This window comes from Vanellus vanellus, assembly GCF_965231255.1.
Source record: "Vanellus vanellus genome assembly, chromosome: 1".
Taxonomy (NCBI): domain Eukaryota; kingdom Metazoa; phylum Chordata; class Aves; order Charadriiformes; family Charadriidae; genus Vanellus; species Vanellus vanellus.
The window spans coordinates 176023501-176045322 of record NC_138905.1 but is presented as its reverse complement, the minus strand read 5'-3'; the positions used below and the strand labels follow the sequence as shown (position 1 = coordinate 176045322).

Sequence of the window (21822 nt, the reverse complement as noted above, 5' to 3'; positions counted from 1 at the left end):
ATCCCTCAGCTTTTATACTGAGCATGAGGCAGATGGGATGGAATACCCTGTGGGTCAGTTTTGGGTCACCTGTCCTGTCCGCTCCTCCCCACAGGTGGGACCCCTCTACGCTTTTCCGCTTCCAACCCTCCAACGGGGCAAATAACAAAGCTGGTTGGCCTTGGGTGGGATAGCAATAGGTAATGAGGCAAGAGCCTCTCTGCATGCCATGCCTGGGCATCAGCTATAAACAATTGGTCTTATGACTCTGAGAGAGTGAACACTGTCTGCACAATATGCTGTTAATTTCAGTAGTTAGAAGAGGCCCAGATAAAAAGCAAAGTTACTGAACTAAATTGGTCCTGTTTTACCTCGAACCAGGACATATAATAACTCCTATATTGCGCATTTGGCTGGAAAAGTTGTACTTTTTATTGTCACTTCAGCCTTCCCCCATCTCTCCTACAGGGCTTACTGTATGGGAACTGTATAACAAGTTTGTTGAGAGGAGTTATTGCACGCTCACTGACCGACTCAACTGAGCAGATACAGAACGTGGCAGGGCCTCTGATCCCAGGGTTGTGCATATGAAACAAGGACCAGGACTAAAAGTATTGCTTCCCAAGTTTCCAGTGATGTTGGTGTGCACTTAAAGCTTGTTTGATCTCTGTCCCAGTGCAACTAGCATTTCTTTCTACATAGAGACACGACCTCAAGATGGGGAAAAGAAGAAAGCCCCAGTCCTGGCATAGTTTGTCAGCTGATAGACAGGGAAGGTGGCATGGGCTTGAACTTTCCACTGAGAGGATGCCCTGAACTTGAGGTTCAAGATAGATTAATTTTTGTAACCACGGTAATAAATATTTCCTCTTAGAAAGTGGTCAAGCCATTTCGAGATGCCATTTCGTCCTGTCGGGTCTTCAATGCATTAGATGTGGACTGAGATACTTTGCTGGATTGGGTTCACCAAATAAGATGAGCAGACATCTAGAACCTGACAGGTTTGGGTGTGAGCCAAGTCATGAGCTACTCAGCACTATCAAACTTCTGCACTTGTAGATGTTTGCAAAAGCACTGCTCTTGGTGTGTGACTAACTTTATAGGTATTTCCTTTAGATCTTAGATTTAAATGGCTCTAGGCTTTAACAACGTCTATATATAGGAATGAGTTTTGGATTGGGGCAGATGATAATTGCCTGAACATTTTTTGGATCTATTCCATGAAGCTTTTAACTTGTTTATAACGTATTTTTTGCATTATAAACCATAAACATAATGTGCCTACTGGTTTATATGACAATAACATTAAATTCTATTTCAGGGGTTTTGTTTTACCACTTCAGATGTTTGACCTGCTTCAATTTTCAGCACAGAAATATGCTCCTGTGATCTTTTCATCTTGTGAAGTTAGTCTAATTCTCTCTTCTCCAGTTTCTAGCTGTTAATAAGTCTTGTTTGAATAGAGTGTCTCAAGTTATGATTTGTCTTCTACATTTTAAATTAAATGTGAAATATATGACTTCGCATCCTTTATATGGAAATGAGTATTTAACAGTAATTTCATATTGATATTGACATGTAATTCTCTTCTTTTTTTTTTTCAATATTAAGTTGAAAACAACTTCAGGTGACACAGCTTAATTTGTGCGTATAATTAAAGCAATGCATGGAATTTTATGGCTATTGCAGCCTTGTTAATTAGACATAGCCTGCTATTAACTTTGCTTTTCCAGAATTCCTATATACTCTGTTGAAATTTCACTCTTACAAATGCAAAAGTTTATTTTCAGTGTGGAGGAAGTTTTTCTTTGTCTTGGTTGATCTCATTAGGGGAACCACTAGTACAGGAGATAAAGGATAAAAAGATTCAATGAATGGAATTTAAAATGAAGACAAATACTGACTTAGAATTTTTAAAATATTAGCTACCTTAAACTGCATTCTAGGTTATAAATTCAGTTTTGAGAATTTATAGTCTTTTCTGGTCTCATTACATTCGAGCAAGGGGTGTTTTTAACATATTCTCATTATTTTAGCAATATTAGCTAGGGAGAAAAGAAATAACTGCAATCATTAAGAAAGGTAAAAGTTAAGAATTGTAACAGGTAAAAAATGTTTTATAAAAGATGTATTTCAATATTCTGGTGATCCCTGTACTGTTAAACAAATCTTAAATTTGGTATTGTTCAAAGTCTTATTAATTGTTTCATAGTAATTACACTAGGAGTGCTTAAACATAGAGTTTCTTCAGAGCAAAAGTATACAGTTTAACAGCTTCCAGTCAATGGAATGCATCAAAGCCAGAGTAAATTCCTACTCTCAACAAGTTTTCCAGTTTCATTTTTTTACCTATTTCTAAGTAAACAGTCGCTATATTGCAGATTCCAGGAAGACTAACAATCTTGTCTGTTTTAATAGCAGCAGCTTACAAAATTGTAAAACATAAAGTAGTGTGTCTTGCCTTTTATCGTGAACTATCTAGTCAGCAAAACTCTTAAATTTCTGCCCCACAGCAGGTTCTAATCTTAGAGGTTCCTTCCTCCATAGGGAGGTCCATGGACTGTGAGGACTTCTAGGAGCAATGTTTTATCAGTCATCTTCTGGAATTTTCTTAGGCAAGCTGAGAATAAATTGTTTTTAAAGCCATCTGATATGTTATCTAAATGTAAAATGCCTCATTTTAAATCACTTCTTCAAGTGAAGAACTTGAAAAAAAACAATCAGTAGTACAGATAAACTATAGTAGCCATTTAACTCTTGTGTCTCCGACTTGTAGAAGTATTGCCATTGCTAAATTCCTCTTTCTTCATATAGTTACATTTTTGGGGTGGAGGTTTTCTGGTTTTGTCCTCTTCTATGCTGCTGAGCTACTGAGATTTAGGGGTAGATCAGAATGTTTAAAAATCAGAAGTTAATTGAAGAAAAAAAAACCAAACAAACAAACAACACATCCAACCTGTGACAAACCTGTGGAAAACTATTCTCTGGGCAGGTTAGGAGACTTGATAACACTCTAGTTATCTCTGAGCTCTGCAATTTCTACTGTACTTGATTCTTGCTTTTCATGAAGAATTCCTATCCCTGTCTTTGTTCTTTACGGTCAGCAATATGGGAGCAGAAAGAACCAATTCATTGTCCCACTTTTTGATACAAAAAGGAAAACAAAATGAATGGGAAAGATTAATTGCTTCAAAAATAATAAAAAGAAAGTAAATGGTTTTGACAGGCACTTATGCACCGATTAAAGAGTGAAAATAATTTTTTTCAGAGAAGCTATCTAATGCTCAGTTTTTGATGTCTACTAGAATCATTCAATTCAATGCATAATGTGGGACAAACCTTAAGAACCTGCAGTTTCTGTTCTGCTTGCATAACTTCAATGGATTCACAAGTAGCTGGCAGGTCTCAGTGCAGATAAGTGGGGTATCATTGATGAATAAGTATGTTTGCTAGTGGGGCTCTGCAGGGGTTGGTTCTAAGACCTGTACTGTTAAAGAACTATCAGTGACATGAAAGACAACATAAAAATACCCCCCCAAAACCTACAAGCAGTGTGAAAAGTTCAAGAGAGAGTAAAGAACAAGACATCAACACAGGACAATCTGGATTGCCCTTTATTTTAGCTTCAAACACAGGAGGTTTTTTTCTGAGGCCAAATAAAAGCTGTGTAATCAGCACAAAAGATAAAGTTTTTTTCCTGACAGAAGGTGAGGAGTTCTCTGAAAGACTGAAGATGACATTGGAGATTTTTATATGTGCTCAGAGGAGAAAGTAATGGTGGATGATAAGCTGAAGGTGAGCCCCTGGTTTGACATCATGGCCAGATAAACTAATGTAATCCATTGTTCCATTTTGCTGTGATCATTAAGGAGGACTACAAAGGGTTGCCTTTTCATTTAGCACTAATGCCTTTAGTAAACTGTATGGATATGTTACTGTCTCTGTAGCTATAGACAGGATTGATTGAAATTTGTTCTGATTTATTTCAGTAGTAAAAAAATTTATAAGCTTGAATGTTTGTTTTGCGAGTATGTTCTGATCCAAACAAAACTTGAACTTGATTGGTCCTGTGGCCTGTGTGGGACAGAAGATCAAAACTAAATCATCACAATGGTCCTTTCTGGTCTTAAATATATTTACTGTAACTTTGTCAGTTGCAGCTGAGAGTCATTTTTAATACTTCTGTGGTCTTTCTTCTAATAGTAACAATTTGAATGGTTTAACATAGTCCTACTGCTTCCACGGATACTAAAGGGATCCTGAGTGTTAATGGCAATACTGCCACTGGCCTGCTATTTTAGAAGAATAGGTGAAAAACTTAGGAAGTTGCATACCTCACCACGGTAAGCTTCCCTTTTCCTTTGCTTTCTTTTTATGTTAGACATGAAACAGTAGAGAAACTCTGGGTTCTGTTACTGTAGTTACTTGATTAATTTTAAATCCCAGAGTAGCACAGCCTAGCTTTCCCAAATTACCGAAGAACTGTTGCTTACAGTTTTGTAGCTGTAGACAAAACTGATCACTCTCTGTTCTCAACTATTCCTTCCATGACATGATATTTAAATCCCCTCCCTCCTCACTTTCCGAGAGTCTGTCTCTTGAATGAGTCAGTTAACTTGAGTTCATATTATGAAGTTCACTGGGTGTGAATAACCTCTAGCTTATCTGGTGATAAACTTCAGATTTGGACCATGTCTTTGCTTATTTTCATTGTTCTTTTGTCTTCTCATTCAAATTCAACACAGTCTTGATGATTATCTGTGTGATTTGAGCAGTTAAAGGACAGTATAATAACTGCAAAGATGTCCGCTAGTTGCCTTTTTAGGTATGTTACTTCAAGTTTAAGTGGGCTAAGTATGTTCTTTTTTAATGTTTATGTAGTCGTCATCGTCCTCGCTGTCTTCACCACCATCCTCATCGCAGCCTCAGGTTAGCAACAGCAGAACGAAGGCTTCACCATTGTGTCACTCTGCATCCCTCTCCTGGGCCAAACGTAATCATGTAGGTCCTGCAAAGGCTACCAGTCCGTCAATCCGTCTTCGTCGTTGGCGGCCCTTGATACGCCTTCCATCTGTTGGGCTTCATTCTGTTGTAAGTGTAGTCCATCTTCAGTCTTTTCTTACTCTGACACGACTGGCCTTCTGCCATGTAGCTTCGGTCCTCAAGGCATCACTTTTTGTTGGGGTCTTTTCTCAACCATTCTTAGGATTTCTTTCTTCCTTTTTTTTTTCTTTTTTTTTTTTTTCTTTCCCCCATGTCGGACAGCAAAAGTACATCACTCCATGCTTTGCTGTCCAGGTATTTTTGATTCAATACACGTGCCAAATCATTTTCAAAGCATAGATGAAGTTTACCCTTCATGAAGTGGACTTTTTTTTTTTTCGCCATAGGCTCCACATCCAGCCTCTTCTTTTCACCTCATCTTCATGATCTTTCATTTGGATGTGCTAAACCAAGGGGCTTCTAATTCTTTGTCACACGCTATTATTTCTTCTGTGTTTGAGACCTGGTTTATGTTCTCGTATCCTAAACCTAGTCTCCTTTTCTTTCATTCTAAGTCTTGCTTAATGGTCCCTGAGTATTTCAGTAAAGATGAAATGTTTCCTGTAATCCCAAGGGGCTGCCTTACTTTCTCACTTGACATCTGTTTCTTTATCCAGTGTATAGGCATACCTTCTAGTAGTGAAGACATTCTAATAAGAAAAGCTTATCATCAAATACCATACTTATACTTTTTTCTTTCTTCACTCACAGGGCACAAATATATCTTGGAAATGCAGAAAAAATTGCATGCACAGAATACTTAATATTTCTAAACTGTCCTATGACCACCATCAGAAACACTAAACTGAAAGAGTGGTTTAGGGGTATTTCATCCTGCTTTTAAGGAGTGATCACACTTTTAGTGCACACATAAAATCTTGATATGTAGAAGTGAATGGTCTTAAATGCAAAATTGGGACAGTGATTTTGGTTTTTATCATTCTTTGGTAATGACCACCTGTGTTACTAGAAATTCTTCTTTGATGTTTTTACTGAGGTAAAATAATTATTGACTGTGGTCCAAATAATTTCCTTTTTCACACAGATCTGTCTTTCCAGATATGGAAAGCCTTCTTAATGTTTTATTGCTATTAAAAATTAGTGTCCAAAGCTTCCATTTCTTTATAGCTTTTATATTTTTATCCTGATAAATATCTCGAGATGAGAACTTTTCCCAGACTCCTTTCTCTTTATGTGAGTAATAGTTGCTATTATTAAGTATCTAATTCTCTTGTAATCTTCAGAACTATGAAACATTCTTGATGTTATCATTTGGAGCTAGTTAAATACCTTGGGATTTGAGGAGGCATGGAGTTTAGCACAGAGTTAAGTTCTCCCCAATGCATGCTTTTTCTCTCCATTAAATATTTATGCCATTAACATTGGCAAATCCCTGACATTTTACCTGGGGACTTTCTTGTCTGTTCAGCAAAACTTGGAAAATTCTACATCATATTTCTGTAATTTGAAACTGGGCTCTTGTATGAATTTGACCTATATAAGCTTGTTGCTAACAAAAGACTTATTGAGGGAGACGAGCTTGAGTGTGCCTGCCTAGAACAAAAACATTAATTGACCATGAGTTTACTTCAACACTAAATAAACCATGACTTATCCAAGGATGGACATTACAGCATAATCTGTTGTGATTATACTTGAAAAACACTGTTGGCAAGTTGGTTGTTTTATTTACTTCAGAAAATTTCTAAAAATGAACTCCTCATCCATTAGCCATGAGCATTTGCTTTGAAAACATTCCAAAAACTCATTCAAAAAATGTGGCCTTCAATACAACTGTATCTGGCAAAACAGAAGCTTGCCACTAAAAATAGATTTAAAATATTACTTGTTAACTCACCTGAGATCTTGACTGTCTCCATCTGACAGATTAAAACTATAAGTCTCTATATGCAAAGATACATCACTGAATACAATATATTCTGATATTTATTGGTAACTAAAATGTTGTTCTCATCTTTACACTTTTGTATAACATAGCTTTTCAAGAAGATTCAAACCCACACAAACTACCTGTAAATTAGTTTAATATGCAAAAAAAACCAGACAGCATTTTGGGCATTAAAGCTGTCCAGTTGGCTTGATAATAAATACTACCTGGTCCTTCAAGTTTTGTCCTGTCAATGCCTATTATATAATAGTATAATATCATTATACTAATAATATTAGTATTATTAGTATAGCACTGATCATTCTGTGAGATGGCTGAATTGGTCTGTGTTGTATGAAAATGTTCTAGTATTGCTTTTATTAAGAAATCTATGCACTTAAATTTAAGGGAGAGAGGAAACAACCTGTATATTTTGTTAAAAATACAGTTGAACTTTCTTGTAGTTTTAAGTACATTTCTACTACTTAAATATTGTCAGAAAATAAGATTGTTTCAAAATTAAGAGCAAAATTCTTAATGATGGGAGGCAGTATTTATGCTCCTTTCATAAAACCCCTTTCCCTACTTCAAAACTTCCCTTGACTTTTTAGAGTAGGTCTCCAGATGAGTTAAGAACATATAATTAAAAAAAAAAAAATTGAAAATACTGTCCTGAAATGTTCTATGCAAACCTGATAAATTGCAGTAGATGTGGCAAATTTTTAACCTATAGGGAACAACATACTTCTTTTGTATTGTTGACTTTTCCTCGGTCCTTGTAATGATCTCTTAATCCTTCCACCTCGTATGTTCTTTTAGTTTAGTGTCTCTTCTTGCCTTAGGGTCGTTTTGCTGCATTTGATGTGTCAAGCTAATCTCATAATTCTTTTTTTCTTGCCAACACTTCTCAATTTGGAAAACATGCTCTTTGTTTTTTTCCCCGTTTACTTTCTGTGTCAGACTAAAGTTCCTATTCTTTAAGAAAATTCAAGAAATACCTATTTAGAGCAGCATACTGCTAAATAATCCCTCTTGCTTATAGATCTAAAGGGAGAGTTGTGTTTGTATTAACATTCTGTATCCAGATACTCTGGTCATTGTTAGAGCCCATCTCTGGATTTTACCTTCTTGCTTGACGTCCTCCCATTTGAAATCAGGTGCTACTTTCCTGCAGCTTGGAATGGTACTTCACCGGATACTCGCATGTTCAAGCTATAATTGGGGACGTAGAGTTAATAAGCTTGAGACAGCATATCTACCGTGTCTGCTTAGCAAAGGAACTTCTTGTCCATTCTTGGGTTGGCACTCAAGACAGTTTCTCAGCACCTTTCTTAGAGAAATTCTTTTTCATTATTCTGTACAAGGGATACCTGATCTAAATTAAGCTATGTATGTTCAACTGTGAAACTCCAGAGCATTTCAAATACCATAAAGTCACTGCAGTATATTGAGCACGAATAGAGACGTAACTGTTCTGTGAGAATGAGCCAGAAATAATCTTGCTGAAACTTGTGATCATCATTCCAGTGGTCTTTGTTTTAATTGCAGTATTTTAACCAGGATTCAAATGCCTTTCACAGGCCTACACAGTACATTTGCCCAAGCATGTTCCATGCTTCAGAATGGAAATTACAGATGCCTAATCTACCCAATAGCAATTGCATCACTTTATTCTCCTTTACTTCAAAATTTATTGAATCCAAACCATACCTAATGTCCTGTTGTGTAAACTTCATTTTTGAATATGTTTTTCTGTGGCTTCTTGTAACTCCTTGTGAGAGAAACTGTATAGTAAACCCCGAAGGTTTTTTTCTTCTCTTAGACTTTAGCTACTTTTGTCGTGATCTTTCAGTTAGATGCATTCGAAACTTTTTATTTCTCAAGGTTCTGCAATATTGTCTTTTCCTGATCAGTCTTTACCGCTCTTCTTCCAGAACCTGACAGACTTTTGATGCCAATTTCTTGACTTAACAGGAATGGTGCTTTTTTTTTCTTTCCCAGTCATTACCTGTAATACAAAGCATTCTACTAAACTGGTTTGTGAGACTTCTTGCTTCAATCCTTTCTCTCAAGAGGAAGTATAAGGAAATAATAAAAATACAAGATTTAGTTGGAAGAGGTTGCTTGAAATCTTGTCATGTAACACTGAACCTGTTTTTATAATGTGGTCTTTCATAAATAAATTTTAAGCAGGATGTGGTGAGGACTTGTTCAGTATGTCTATGAGAGCAAGACAATTTTTTTTTTTCCCCAATTGTATGTTTGTCCCAGAAATACAGTTTGGAGGGAAAGGAACCATCTGCACATCAAATTTGATGAACAGTTTTGTTCTAAGTTAGCAACATTTGAAGATGAAAAGATTTCAAATGCATGAAAACTAAGCACTGACTTTTAGATTGGGATAACGGTCGTAAGTGCATTAGCAAGATAAACTGTGTAGGTGATGAAATATACTTTATTAGACCAGCTGATATGATTGGGCAAACAGTGATATAGGGGTGTAACATTGAGGTTCTGAAGGTTAGTGCAGCAACAAGAAAGAAGACTATTGTTGTTCATGAGGAGAGAGTGGCATTCAGTAATGAAAGGTAAAATCAAGGAATTTTTCAGTACAAAAAGAGGGAGTAGGAAGGGTTATCATTTGTATAGTAAAAACTTTGGGAAGTGCCATTTTAGAAACCACTGACTGGAAATCTGCTAGTGAAGAATAGAGGAAGAAATGTAGAGGTGTTGTTTTGATAACATAAACGAATGGGTATTGACCTGAGACAAGTCAATTAAAAGCAACTTCTCATGGCAGTCAGCAATTGTTTATTATTTAATTTGAATGTCCAGGTTAGCAGAGAAGGCAGTCAAATCCTCTGAAAAATCAGGGCTTCGTCATTTAGGTGCTTTTAATGTGGTATGTTGGAGGGTATAACAACCTTGGCTGTCACTTTTGTGTATGTGACCGGGTATTCAGGAACATATGCTCTATTATGATCATTGAGCATTATCTCAACACCTTGACAACAGATTACAGTTGAGAAGATATTGTCAGAACCATCACTTTGAGCACTAAACTTCTTGCATTGTTCCTCTTCAGATCAGTTTCAAGTCTGCTGGTCATTATTTTTCAGGGTGTTTGTTTGTTTTGTTTTGCTTTGTTTTGTTTTTCTTTTCTTTTGAAGAGATAAATTGGAAGAGTGATGTCCAGTAGCCCTTACTACCAAAACTTAGTTCTTACGCTAAGGTTGAAACCATAACATAAGCTTCTGTAAGCTACTCAAGATGCTGGTATTTGTCTTCTTTCTGTCTTTTCTGGATGGGAAAGAAATATAAATTTTCTTCACTGTGTCTTTGGAAGACTTGAAAAATGATTCTTGAATTCCATAGATTGTCTAACCAGGATTGGGAAATAATAATCTTATTTAGACTCCTGTGTCGTTTTCCTTCCTTGTGGTTCATACATGCGGTCATTCAAATTTGCTGCCTGATTTTGCACATTGAGTGGGCTTCTAAGTGAAAAAAATCTAAAGGAACGGGTCATCTGAACACTTGATTGATGTTCAGGTTACTGTGGTCTTTGACAAGAAGAATAATCAAGAGAAAATCCTCTGTAATTGTTCTGAAAACACTACCTAGTGATGAACATGGAGTCAGACTTCTTAAAGCTGTGTTCTCTTGTTCCTTTAAGCATTCACACAGACTGTTTATTAGAAGCTGAAAACTTGGCCAAAGGTGTAGCTTTTCAAGGAGACCACAAAAGACATCTCCCTGAAGCTGACATTCCCTCTTCTTTTCATTCCTTTGAAATTTAAAATCTTCTGGTTCCAAGTATTAGAATTCCTAGAGCTTCCCAGTGAAGTAGAAATTGGCCTGGCTAGGCTTCTTTTCGTGTTAGCGTCTGTGTGTGTGCATGCATGCACACATATGCAATGGATGTCTTCCCCCACCCCCCCGCAAGGAGGAGTGGGGGAATTTTGAATCGGATTCATCACATTGGGAAAGTTTAATCCAGTTACTTGTTTGCCTCAGTCATAAGCAACACACTTGTATAATACAGAATTTTAGGTCATCTTGACTACTCAGACCATATTGTTTCTCTCTGCTTATAATTATGTAAATAATTGTCTGTTCAAAAATGATTGAAATCCTATTTTTTCAAGAAATTTAATAGATCTACTTGGTAGTAAACTTACTAATATCTACATAAGATGAAAAGAATCACAAGGGAAGGAGACTGTCTACATTAGAACTTGTGGTAGGAACTTTAATAGTGGTGTGGCACTTTCATTCTTTCTATGAAGTTGGGGAATTAAAAATGTAAAAACAACAGTTCTCACAGGTTGTGGCAACAGCACTTAATGGAAGCATGTTATTTAGAACAGGCGTGTGCAAAAACACAGCAGGATTCTATAGGAGCAGCACTGTCTTCAAGTGAATTCTATGAAAAGTTAATTGTCCTTTTTTTTGATAGCTTCCCTATCCATCTTCTAGCTGTATATAGGCTCAGCATTCTACGCATGACAAGTGTCCCTCTATAGAAAAGGTATTTATTAGAAGCTGGCACAAAGAACACAACCCTCAAAATGGTCAAAGGGCCAACTATTTTCTTCTAAATGTGATCAAAACTGAATCTTGAACATCTGAAATAGTGATACTTTGAGCTTTTCTAGTAATGTCAATTTGAGCCCAGGTAGCGTATGTTCAGATGCAAGCTTTTAAATGCCAAGCCATTTCCTTCCTAAAGTGAGACTAACTGGCAGTAGTCTTTCCCCTAACCCTGAAATTCCTTAAGACCAGATTTCCCAGTTGGTAGGTTTAATTGGTAAGTGACCTGCCCTGAAGTCATATCTCTACACGGGGATTAGGTGGCAATGTAGGATTTGTCAAGGACTCTCAGCTTTGCTTTCCTGAACACTTTTGTAGCACCACGGTTTAGGTGCCTCTAAACTGTTGGGTGATCGATGGCACCTTGTTATTCCTTTGGTTGTCAGTGACTGTCTTGTGCGGTTTTCAGGAAGTTACAGAATCCTGTGGTCCTTGGAAGTTTACAACTGGGGTAGCCAAACTCTAGAGGATCCTTGTTTTGCTTGGGTTTTTTTCTAAGCCCTGGTTCTATTTGGCCTTCTGTAAAGCCAAATTCTCAAATGCAATTCCTTATGCCATAGGGGAAAAAATACTCCTTGGAGTTCTGGTACGGAAGTCCTCTCTTCTCTTTGGTAGCTGCCTAATCTTCAGCAGCAGGAATGCTCTTGCTCCATTCTAGGCCCTCTGAAACAGAGATGAAACAGGGTATTTATGTCTTTCAAACTTTAACTGGTCATGGAGATGAATCTCAAATGAGGGTGCGGGGAGGTTGTGTGGGTTTCTGTTTTTCAGGTTTTTTTGTTTGTTTGTTTTTTGAGCTTACTACATAGAATTTCTGTAAGCGTTTGGCAGTTCCTCTGTAATGCTGTGTCCTTTGGCATTCTTGATGTATTGAAGGACTTATGGTGACTTCTTGTCCTTCACTTTATTGTTCTGCTTGTTAGCTACATTTCTTCAATTTAGATCATCCTTTTTTTATGGCCATCAGGGAGAAGGAAACTTTTAACCCAGTCTCAAAAACATGATGCGACTAAGGTTCTACAACTCATTTTACACTCTAATCTGTTTCTGGCAAATTCTTAGATTTTTGGGGCACTTCAAGAAATTAATATAAGGCTAACAGTAATTACAATTTGGAAAAAAAACTGCATGAAGTATATTTTCACGGAAGTCAGATTCTTGATAGCTTAAGAAAAACTGAGGTGCTTTTTTCCATTCCTTCAAGCAGTATCTTCTTAAACTGTGGATTGGGGCTCCATTGTGGACTGACGAGGAAATAAGACTCAGTTGCTATCAATTGCTATTGAACACAACAGTGGTGATGCAACTTTTGGCTCAGAAGTTCAAAAACCACTGCTGGGCATATGCTGGGAATGTGTGCTGGCAGAGTACCATGCTGTGCAGGCCCTGTTTTCTTCTGAAAAAGAAGAAAAAAAAACCTACTGCTGTAGTTGGCAACAAAGTATCGGGCTACAGAGATCTTTGACAACTGCAACCATTTTTTGTGTCATGTCACTTGGATCTGTCACTGCACTTCAGTCCTGTCTTGGTATGCAGTGATGATGCCTATGATGCCACTTTGACATTTCAGAAGTCTCTGAGACAAACAGAGCTCTAGGCACGTGTCTGGTTATTTTCCTTCCTCCCCACCTAAGATGTGTGAATTGTACTTCGGGAGTATCTGTTTCTTTCAACTGCCTGTGAGGAGGGAACAGGTTAACTGTCCTATACATGGCTTAGGAGGAAAAATTTGTTTGAACAAGGGAATATTTTCAGTTTTAAAATATGACGGGATCAGTGGTCAGCCCTGCATCACTTTGTTATGGGAGATGGGTTAGTGAAGGAGTTGCTGTTTACATGAATATCTATTTTTAATGTTAATATATTTAAGCTGATACTACTTCTAGTTCATTAATGGAAAAGAAGGCTTTTATGTAGAGCTATAATTGGAAATATTTCCAGATACTTTACTGAAAGGATTCTTACTGGTCTGTACATTTGCAGAAAGCTTCTTTATATTCCAAAATGTTCTGCAGTGTGACTTCTGCCATTTCTGTATAGATCCAGAATGTGCTTCTCACTTATGATTTCTCTTGGCCAGGTGTTTTGCGCATTATGATGATATGTTCTCATTAATCTTATTGTGATAAGAATTTTAGTGAACACAGTTTATTTTTGTGTTGTTTTGTCTTGCAGGCACCAAGTATAGATGAAAAAGTAGATCTTCACTTTATTGCATTAGTTAACGTAGGTGGTCATCTCTACGAATTGGGTAAGAACACTTTTTATTCTCTCTCTCCATTTGTTTGAAACAAATATAGGTAGTACTGTTGTTAACTATCAAAGTTTGAGAGATATTACTTGATTTAACGTTGGGCTTAGGTTCTTTTCAACTGCATCATAGTGTCTGGGGGGCAGGGAATTCTGTCAAACAATTGCAGCCTTCTTCCCATTTTTTTTTTTTTTTTGATTCTCCTTCCCTCAACTCCCTCCTATTAAGATAAAATGGTATGGAATACCAGGCTGCCTCCAAACTTCCTTTATGATTTACAAGGACAGAAAGCAAGAAAGAATTGATAAACACTCAAAGTTTCAGAGAGGAAAGTACTGTTATGTCCCTGAATTGTTTGGAGAATTAATAAATGAACTGTATGCCACTTGAGAAGTTTTAGCTATATTATTAAATAGCGTGATACAGTTCAAACTGAAATTATGTAGTCAGAATATTAGCAGATACAAATATAACTCATTTGCTATAGGCTGGTTATTTTTTCTTCTACCTTTTTGTGGTCACTAGACAGTTAACTGTGAAACAGTAGTCTGTTCTGAATTATAGCTATTTTTTCCCTCTTCAGATTGTAGCACCAAGTCCTACTCAGATATTCTCTAATGACTCCAATCTTAAACATGTTGCTGGGTAACTAGGTTTTGCTGCAGGCACTTCAGAAAACTAGCAAGTAATCAGGATTAAAAAACTGCAAGTCACTGGTCCTTCCTAACATAATTTTTTCAGTATCTTATGGTGAGAACATTTTCGTCTTTTGAAAATCAACGTGTAATTAAGCAATGCCCTTAACAGGTGACAACTAATCATAACCTGGGCCATAAGTAGTATATAAGAAGTGCTTATGTTAATATTAAGGTGATCTAAGGGATATTATCAGTGGCGGGTCATGAACAATAGGCACACATTTCTGTATTTTTATGATGCTGTATGTCTGTCAGCAAGCTAGATCAAATAGTAAGGCAACTAGTGTAGGATGCAATATAAATATTTTATGATTCTAAATTTTAAGGCGTGATGGATGGCTCGCTGCTCTTCTAGTTGTGTGCTACTGTTTTCATGTTACCTTTTCATTGTGAATTAATTTGCAGTGTTTAAAAAGCACACTACAGACTATGATTACCATGTTTAGCTATTTTCTATAAGTACGATGCAAGATAAAACCCACTTGAATTTTTTTCTTTAATTTAAAAGAAAAGAAAAGAGGCATTTTGCTCCACTGTATAGTGGAATGCTAATACTACTATTTCCTTTGTTCTTAAAATAACTTCTCTCTGTACCAGCAGAAGAAAGCAAAAAAATACTTAAAAGTAGGAAAATGGGAGAAGGTTTTTCAATTAATTCACTGGCTTCAGTCACTGTGGCCAGCATGTGGGCTTTGGCAGGCAGAGATGCTAAGGAAGAGCATGAATGTTAAATACTTATGATGTTTTTGCCATAGAAAACACGTTATTTATAGGCACATGAAATTAAAATGCTGTTCTGCTGAGATGTATGTTAAAAAAAATAAAAAATAATCGAATCAAACTTAGCTTGCAACAGTACAGGGCATTCAGTTCTATTTCCCCGGCATGTTCTGAGGGTTTTGCATTGTTGTATCTTCAATCATGGTTGTTACAATAATGAACAATCTCTTGTTGATGTAAATCCAAATTTTTTCTAACATCGAATCTATTTTTAGTTGTGGAAAATGTAGTTTGGAGTTATTGTCAACTTTGATGGAATTTTTGGGGAGGAAAGAGCCTTTGAAAGGGAGGACAGAGACAAAAGGGAATTTGGTCTAGCAAATACTTAGAATATCCTGATGTATGTTCTCATACTGTAAGCTCTTCACAAGTAACCTGAAACATATTTCTATGAATAAAATTATTTTTAAAATGCTGAGAATTACAGCATTTTTATATTGCAAATGGGAGGAAAACCAATCAACTATAGCAACCATTTTTGAATGCTGTGAAAGCACTTAGTACTTAAAGTTATTTGGTTTGTTTGCTCATTTATTTTAAGTGAGAGTAACATTTCAGTTATGCCAGACTCTTCAAACTGGTGGGTTTGGTATTCTGGTCTGTTGTGGAGTCCCTGATCACAGCTGTCAAAGACCACAGACGTACAGCTGCCTGTCTGGGTAAATCCATTAAGTGCAGTTGAAATTGTACTTCTCTGCTTGAAAAACTGAAGTACTATACCAGCACCAAAGCAATCACAACTTAGAGCCTTAAAATTTTCAAATAAAATATTAAAAAGTATTTAATTGGTTTGATTGGATTTTTTTTAATGTAATAGACTGTACGTAATACACCTGTTGAAGCAGTCAACAGTGGAGGAGAGACCTGGGAATAGCTAGCGGCATGTGGGATTCTTTTATGAAAAATGGGGTAGCATTTTTGTAAATGAAGAGTAAAAAAAAAAATAGTTCAGATAGTTTTAACTGGAAAAATGAAGCTTTTCTAATTTTATAAATGTGTTGTTCAATCCTGCTTTGTGTTTCAACAGATGGGCGCAAGCCATTTCCAATAAACCACGGGGAAACTAGTGATGATTCTTTTTTAGAGGTAGGAATAGAAAACCTTCTTAAATGGTGTTATACAAAATTCTTGCTATATTTACACAAAATTTTTAAATAAATACTTATAAAAATATTTAAACAAAAGTCTTGATGTATTTATGGTTGGACAAGGAATAGAGCGAGTGGGATGGTGAGACTAAATTAGGTTTACTCAGTTTTACAACAGGTATTTCAGAGCACTTGTGTTGTGACTGAATGACAGACTATCATAACATGGTAACAAGAAATGTCGGAAGGGTTGACCATAACAGACAATCAGACTGATTTTTCTTCTGTGCTGAGAATTTCATATATCTCTGCTTCTTTCAAATTGTACATGAGATGAAGTCATCAGATTGAAAACTTAGGATAATTTTTCATTCTCTTTGGTTTAGTTATAGTTTGATAGGTGCTGTGCTAGACAGAAGTTGATTTCTTTTCTGACACTTGCTAACAATCATTCTTCTTCAATTTCATGGCTTCTCTTGGGTGCTTTTTGTGTCAGGAGCTGTTTAGTTAAGAAATTAATTGGGAAGGAATACACTGAATTGGGAGGATAAACTGTCATCCCCACAGAATGATGAGAGAAGGCAATGCATAGATCTGACTTTAATGGTATCCAGACTGAATTAGCTTTACAAAAGGAAGAAATCGGAGAAACTAAGAAACTGACCAAAAAAACCCCAACCTTTTATAATTTAGTAGCATATACTAATGTCTGTAAAGATTGCATATAATTTGTGCTTGTTTGGGCAGGGGGAGAAGCTGGATAAAGCTTTCTGTTTTTCATATGTGGCTTTTTTCTGTTTTACTGATAACATGTGTTCTCCAGATTGCACCCTAAAGCTAGATGAAGGAATTACTTATAATCTTTTGCTTACCCCACACATCTTAGATTCATCTTGAGACAAAGGAAAAAATTCTGAATGCAGCAGCACCAGTAAAGGCAAACTTCAGAGATGCATTTAGAAAGTCAGACAAGCAACACAACTGTTGCACAAAGGAATATTCCAGTCATTGTTGCTAAGGTTCTGCATGCGACTTTTGCTCTCTTACGCTGCCCATATGCACACTGTAAATAATCTTGAATCGTGGTAACTCAGATCAGACATACAGTTTATGTAGATTTGTCACACTATTTAGTAAACCTTTATGGAAAAATCCATTTTGAGCATATTTTCTATAGAGCATGTCTTCATATTTCAGTTGTGGGGTTTTTTTAATAAGTATAGTGGGTTTTGTTTTGGTTTGGGTTGGTTGGTTTGTTTGTTTGTTTTTTACTTTTTTTTCCCCTAGGATGCAATAGAAGTTTGCAAGAAATTCATGGAACGTGACCCAGAAGAATTAAGATTTAATGCAATTGCACTGTCTGCAGCTTAAAAGCCTTTTCCAGTGGAGCTAATCTATTGCAATGTATTGTAACAATAAAACTGTTGCCATATGTTAATAGTACAAATTTTGATACTTCCCTAACATGTTGATTAATTGTAGCATACGTGGAATAAACTTTGCATTTGTCCTTGCTATATCTTGCTGCTTGTTCCTAAAGCAACTTTGGGTATTTATATACACGCATGCATTTTGTGCAAGACTTCTATTTGGTGGTTTTTTCCCCTTCCACCCCCTTAAAAGTTTTGGGAATTACTGTCTGTGATATTGCACCATAATAATGATGAGCTAGTTCAGATCAGGATTATCCTTTGTATCATTCACAGATAATATTTTGAGTGGAGTATGTGGTATGTTAATGGGTAAAAACTTGAAATATGAGGCTATCTCCATCTTTTAATTGTAATGATACAAGAATATTACTAGAACTTTTGCAGGTGCCTCAAAAGACAAAGGCATTTTTTTCAGTGCATTATTTGTAAATAAATATATGGAAGAAAAAAGGCAGAAAAAGGACTGTTTCTTCTTACTGTTGGTGAGCACTAACATTTTAAAATTAGCTTAATCTTTACATTTTGAATAAAACTTAATTTTGTTTCTCAAGCCTAATAATGTTAATAAATTGTTAAAAAAAAAACTTTAGGTAAACCAGTGTTGGCTATTTGTATATGTGGAAAAACAACATGGATTTTTTTACCCAGAAAAGCCACACTAGTAATTAATACTAGTTCAAATGGTAGGACTGCAGAGGGCACACACAGGTGAGTACAGCAATGTGAAGTATCTCACTTAACTGAAATAATTTGATAAAGAAGTAATGATTGTTGTGATGAAGTTTTGTGTAACAAGAACAGACTATATCTTGTAAGATAGTCATGATGGTCATATACTTTTTTTTCCCTTTAGGAGTATCTATTGTAAGTTTGTCAGGTGGCATTACTGAATGTTATGTGATACCCTTCCCCTGTGCCATCCCTCCCACCCCACCCACTGGATCTTAAGGTACTGTTGACCATTCTACGCTTGAATTAGTATCAAATTGGTTGTTATGGTTTGGTTTTTTGGGGTTGTTTGGTTTTTTTTCTTTTTTTTTTTTGGCTAAGCAATCTTATGCTTTTGGATTCTTTTGAAGGTTAGTTTTGGTTAATGTCCATGTTTGTACATTCCAGAAAAATATTCCTTATTTGTTGCTTTGAAGTAAAATAATTCAGGTTTGCTTCCAATCAAGATCGCTGCCAAAGGAAACTGAACCCTCCATGTCCCAGAGGGTGCTTTCATTCATTGTCACTGCAGGAAAAACGAATGGGGTTATGCCAGAAGCAGTCTGGCTGAGTTTTCCTTCTGTATAGAAAAGAAAGAGCCCTGGGAGTCTGTCTTATCGCTTAAGAACATCTTTTTGCACTCTAAAGAAAAAGTCGAAGCGTCTGTCTAAAACATGTCACCTGGAGAGTCCGCTAGCAAGAAGAGTCTGTTTTCTATAAGTGAGCTGGTTGGAAAAGTGAGGGGGCAGAACAACACTAATGAGCTTCTATTTTTGAGCACTTTTTCACCCCAGTAAAATGCAGCATCGTTAAGGCTTGCTTTATGTTGCCATGCTCATTAATAAAGCCCTGAAACTTGCCTTTAAATAAAAATCGAAGGCTTTAGTAACCAAAGCAGCTGCATTGTCTTCCTGCCAATGTCAGAAAAAAATCAAATAAAAGTTGTCACAATTCAGTTTGGATATTGCATATTTTATACTAAAGGTGACTTGGAGGATTAAATTTAAAGTAAGGCATAGTTAATATAGATAAGGTGCTTTTAAGGTAGGGAAGAGGGCAAGGAAAGGGAGGAAGAGGATGTTCAATTCAAAGCTGTTAAACTAGCTACATTGGGGAAATATTGTCTGCTTTAGGGAGATATTCACACTATATATGCTCTTCAGTGTTCAGAAGATTTTGGTGGGTTTAGGTAATAAATGGAGGAGCTCTGTTTTTGTGCAGTTATTTATTGCAAAATCACTTCAGAACTGGAGCTTTAATTGAGCATTAGGACTAAAGTGAATTCATGACAAAGGAAATCAAGGTTAGAACTTGGGGTGGGATTTTTCATGGTCACACTGGAAAAATACATCTTGAATCTTAAGTAAAAACTTACAAGAAGTCTTAGTATTTTGGCAGTATGGTAGTTTTACTCAGTGTTTTTTACGTAGTCTTCCAATCAATTGTCCTGCAGGGTAAGGTTTCCTTCTATTTTCTTTTATGTTCAGTGTTACTTTCCAGTTTGTTAATATATATGATGGTACTTTTTAGTGAACGTTGCTCATGGAAAGGTTCTCAAAAAGTTTGAGATGACAAAGGAAGAGGCAGCACCCCAGTTTTTATGCTGAACAGTATCTGCTCACTGCACAAATTGTTAGATTGAAAATATGAAAGACTGCACTGCAGAAATACTCTCTCACCTAACATGTATGATGTAACGGCCTTGCAGTGCTTATAAAACCACGCTCTGGCACACGCATTGGCCACCACCTTGAGGAGCACAGGAAGCAAAGGGATCTACAGGATGCTGGAATATCTCTGGCGTTAACAGAACCTGTGTAACTTGGGTACAAGGAGTGAGGTACAAACACTCAGATGACTTGTATAGTGCAGCAAAGTCCTGACCAGGGGCTGATGAGCCCCGCGAGACCACACGATGCTTTTGGCTCTGCAGTGCCCATGCAGACATTTGCCTTACCTACAAAATCTGTGCTTATTAGCTCAAGCTTCGTGGGAAAATAATGCTGTGTTTCCAAACTTGTGCGGCCCTGCCAGAGCCTTGCCATCTTTGCGTGGAGCATGGTTTGGCCACAGGCACGCAGTGCTAGTGACTGCCAGGAAATCCCTCTTCAGCTCCTGCAGTCTGGGCTGGCCATACACATCATCCTATGGAAATGGCGCGTGTAGGAGTGAAGAGATGATGCACACTCAGTGCTTATATTAATTTTAGCTGAGTGGAGCTGGTGTGCTATTAAGCACTTGGGGTTGTTCAAGCTCTTTTAAGTATATTGGTGTAAGTTTTCCCATGTTATTACAAGCGTTTTATTGAGAAACTGTAAGAATTTAATAACCAGTACAATGCCCTTTCCTTTGTCATGGCTGCGTGATTCAGTAAAGGAAAGGAGAAAGAAGTGTTTTCTGTTATTGAAATGTAGTTTTAGAAAACAAGCACACTTAACAGCTCACGTTTAAAAAATAAATACAGTTTTTCCTTAAGGGAAGAGGCCTGCCTTGGTAGAAACTATTATTATATCAAATATTTGCAGAACTCTCTATGAGAAGAATATGACGTAAACTGTTGCTTGACTTATCCCTGGGAGCACACACAGTTGCTGAGTAGAACAATATTATGTTTGCTACTTTTGACACCAACAATTAGCAGTCATCTCTGGTATATGGAGTCTTTTTCTGATCTAGGAATCTGGTGACTTACCTTGTTAATGCAACGGAATATTTAACGATTTTGGTTTTTTGGGCTTTCATGGATAATTTATCTATGACAGTCGATTTAAAATGTACTTTGAGGAAGAAATTTGCACAGTGGAACTTTTTTTACTCAGTGAATAACTTTGATTTGAAAGCTGCTATGGTTGTGCAACTTACTAAAAGGAGGATTTAATCAAATTACTTGATTATTCAAATTACTTGAATTATTTGATCTAAAACATTAAACACTTGATTCACAAGAAAAGTGATTTGATTTGCCACTAAGTGAAATAAACCAGCCAGAAATAAGTGAGAACTTGGAAACTGTTTTTTAAACGTGACCTCTTTTGAAATCTGTTTCATAGAATTTTATTCTCAAATAAATTTAAACTTTTATAGTATTCGTAGTTACTTCCTCTTACTTAGGGACAAGCATCATATTTTTATCTGCAGTGAAAAGGCAGACCTTAAAAATCTGGGAAAAGCTGCAGTAGTTCTCCAGAAAAATGTTTAGTAATGACAGCTAACTCAGACTTAACATCAGCCAGCAGCACATACGTGCTTTAGACTTTTTTTTTTTTTTAGCCTTTGTAGTCACGAATATTAAATAGTGAGACAAGAGGGTTGTTTTCTGATGCTCAGGCTTCCCACTCAAGAAGAAGACAGATTCTTCATT

At 36.5% G+C, this 21822-nt stretch overlaps 1 protein-coding gene across 1 annotated transcript in view; it reads left to right on the top strand.

Moving 5' to 3' along the window:
* The window catches only part of UCHL3 (ubiquitin C-terminal hydrolase L3), a 32149-nt gene extending 14195 nt beyond the window's left edge, over positions 1–17954 (top strand). Inside the window, exons 5-7 of the mRNA XM_082487563.1 lie at positions 13679–13754; positions 16260–16318; positions 17608–17954. Coding sequence (XP_082343689.1) covers positions 13679–13754; positions 16260–16318; positions 17608–17691 — 219 coding nt within the window. The 3' untranslated portion in view covers positions 17692–17954. The remainder of the gene's footprint in view (positions 1–13678; positions 13755–16259; positions 16319–17607) is intronic.
* The last annotated feature ends 3868 nt before the right edge of the window (positions 17955–21822 follow it).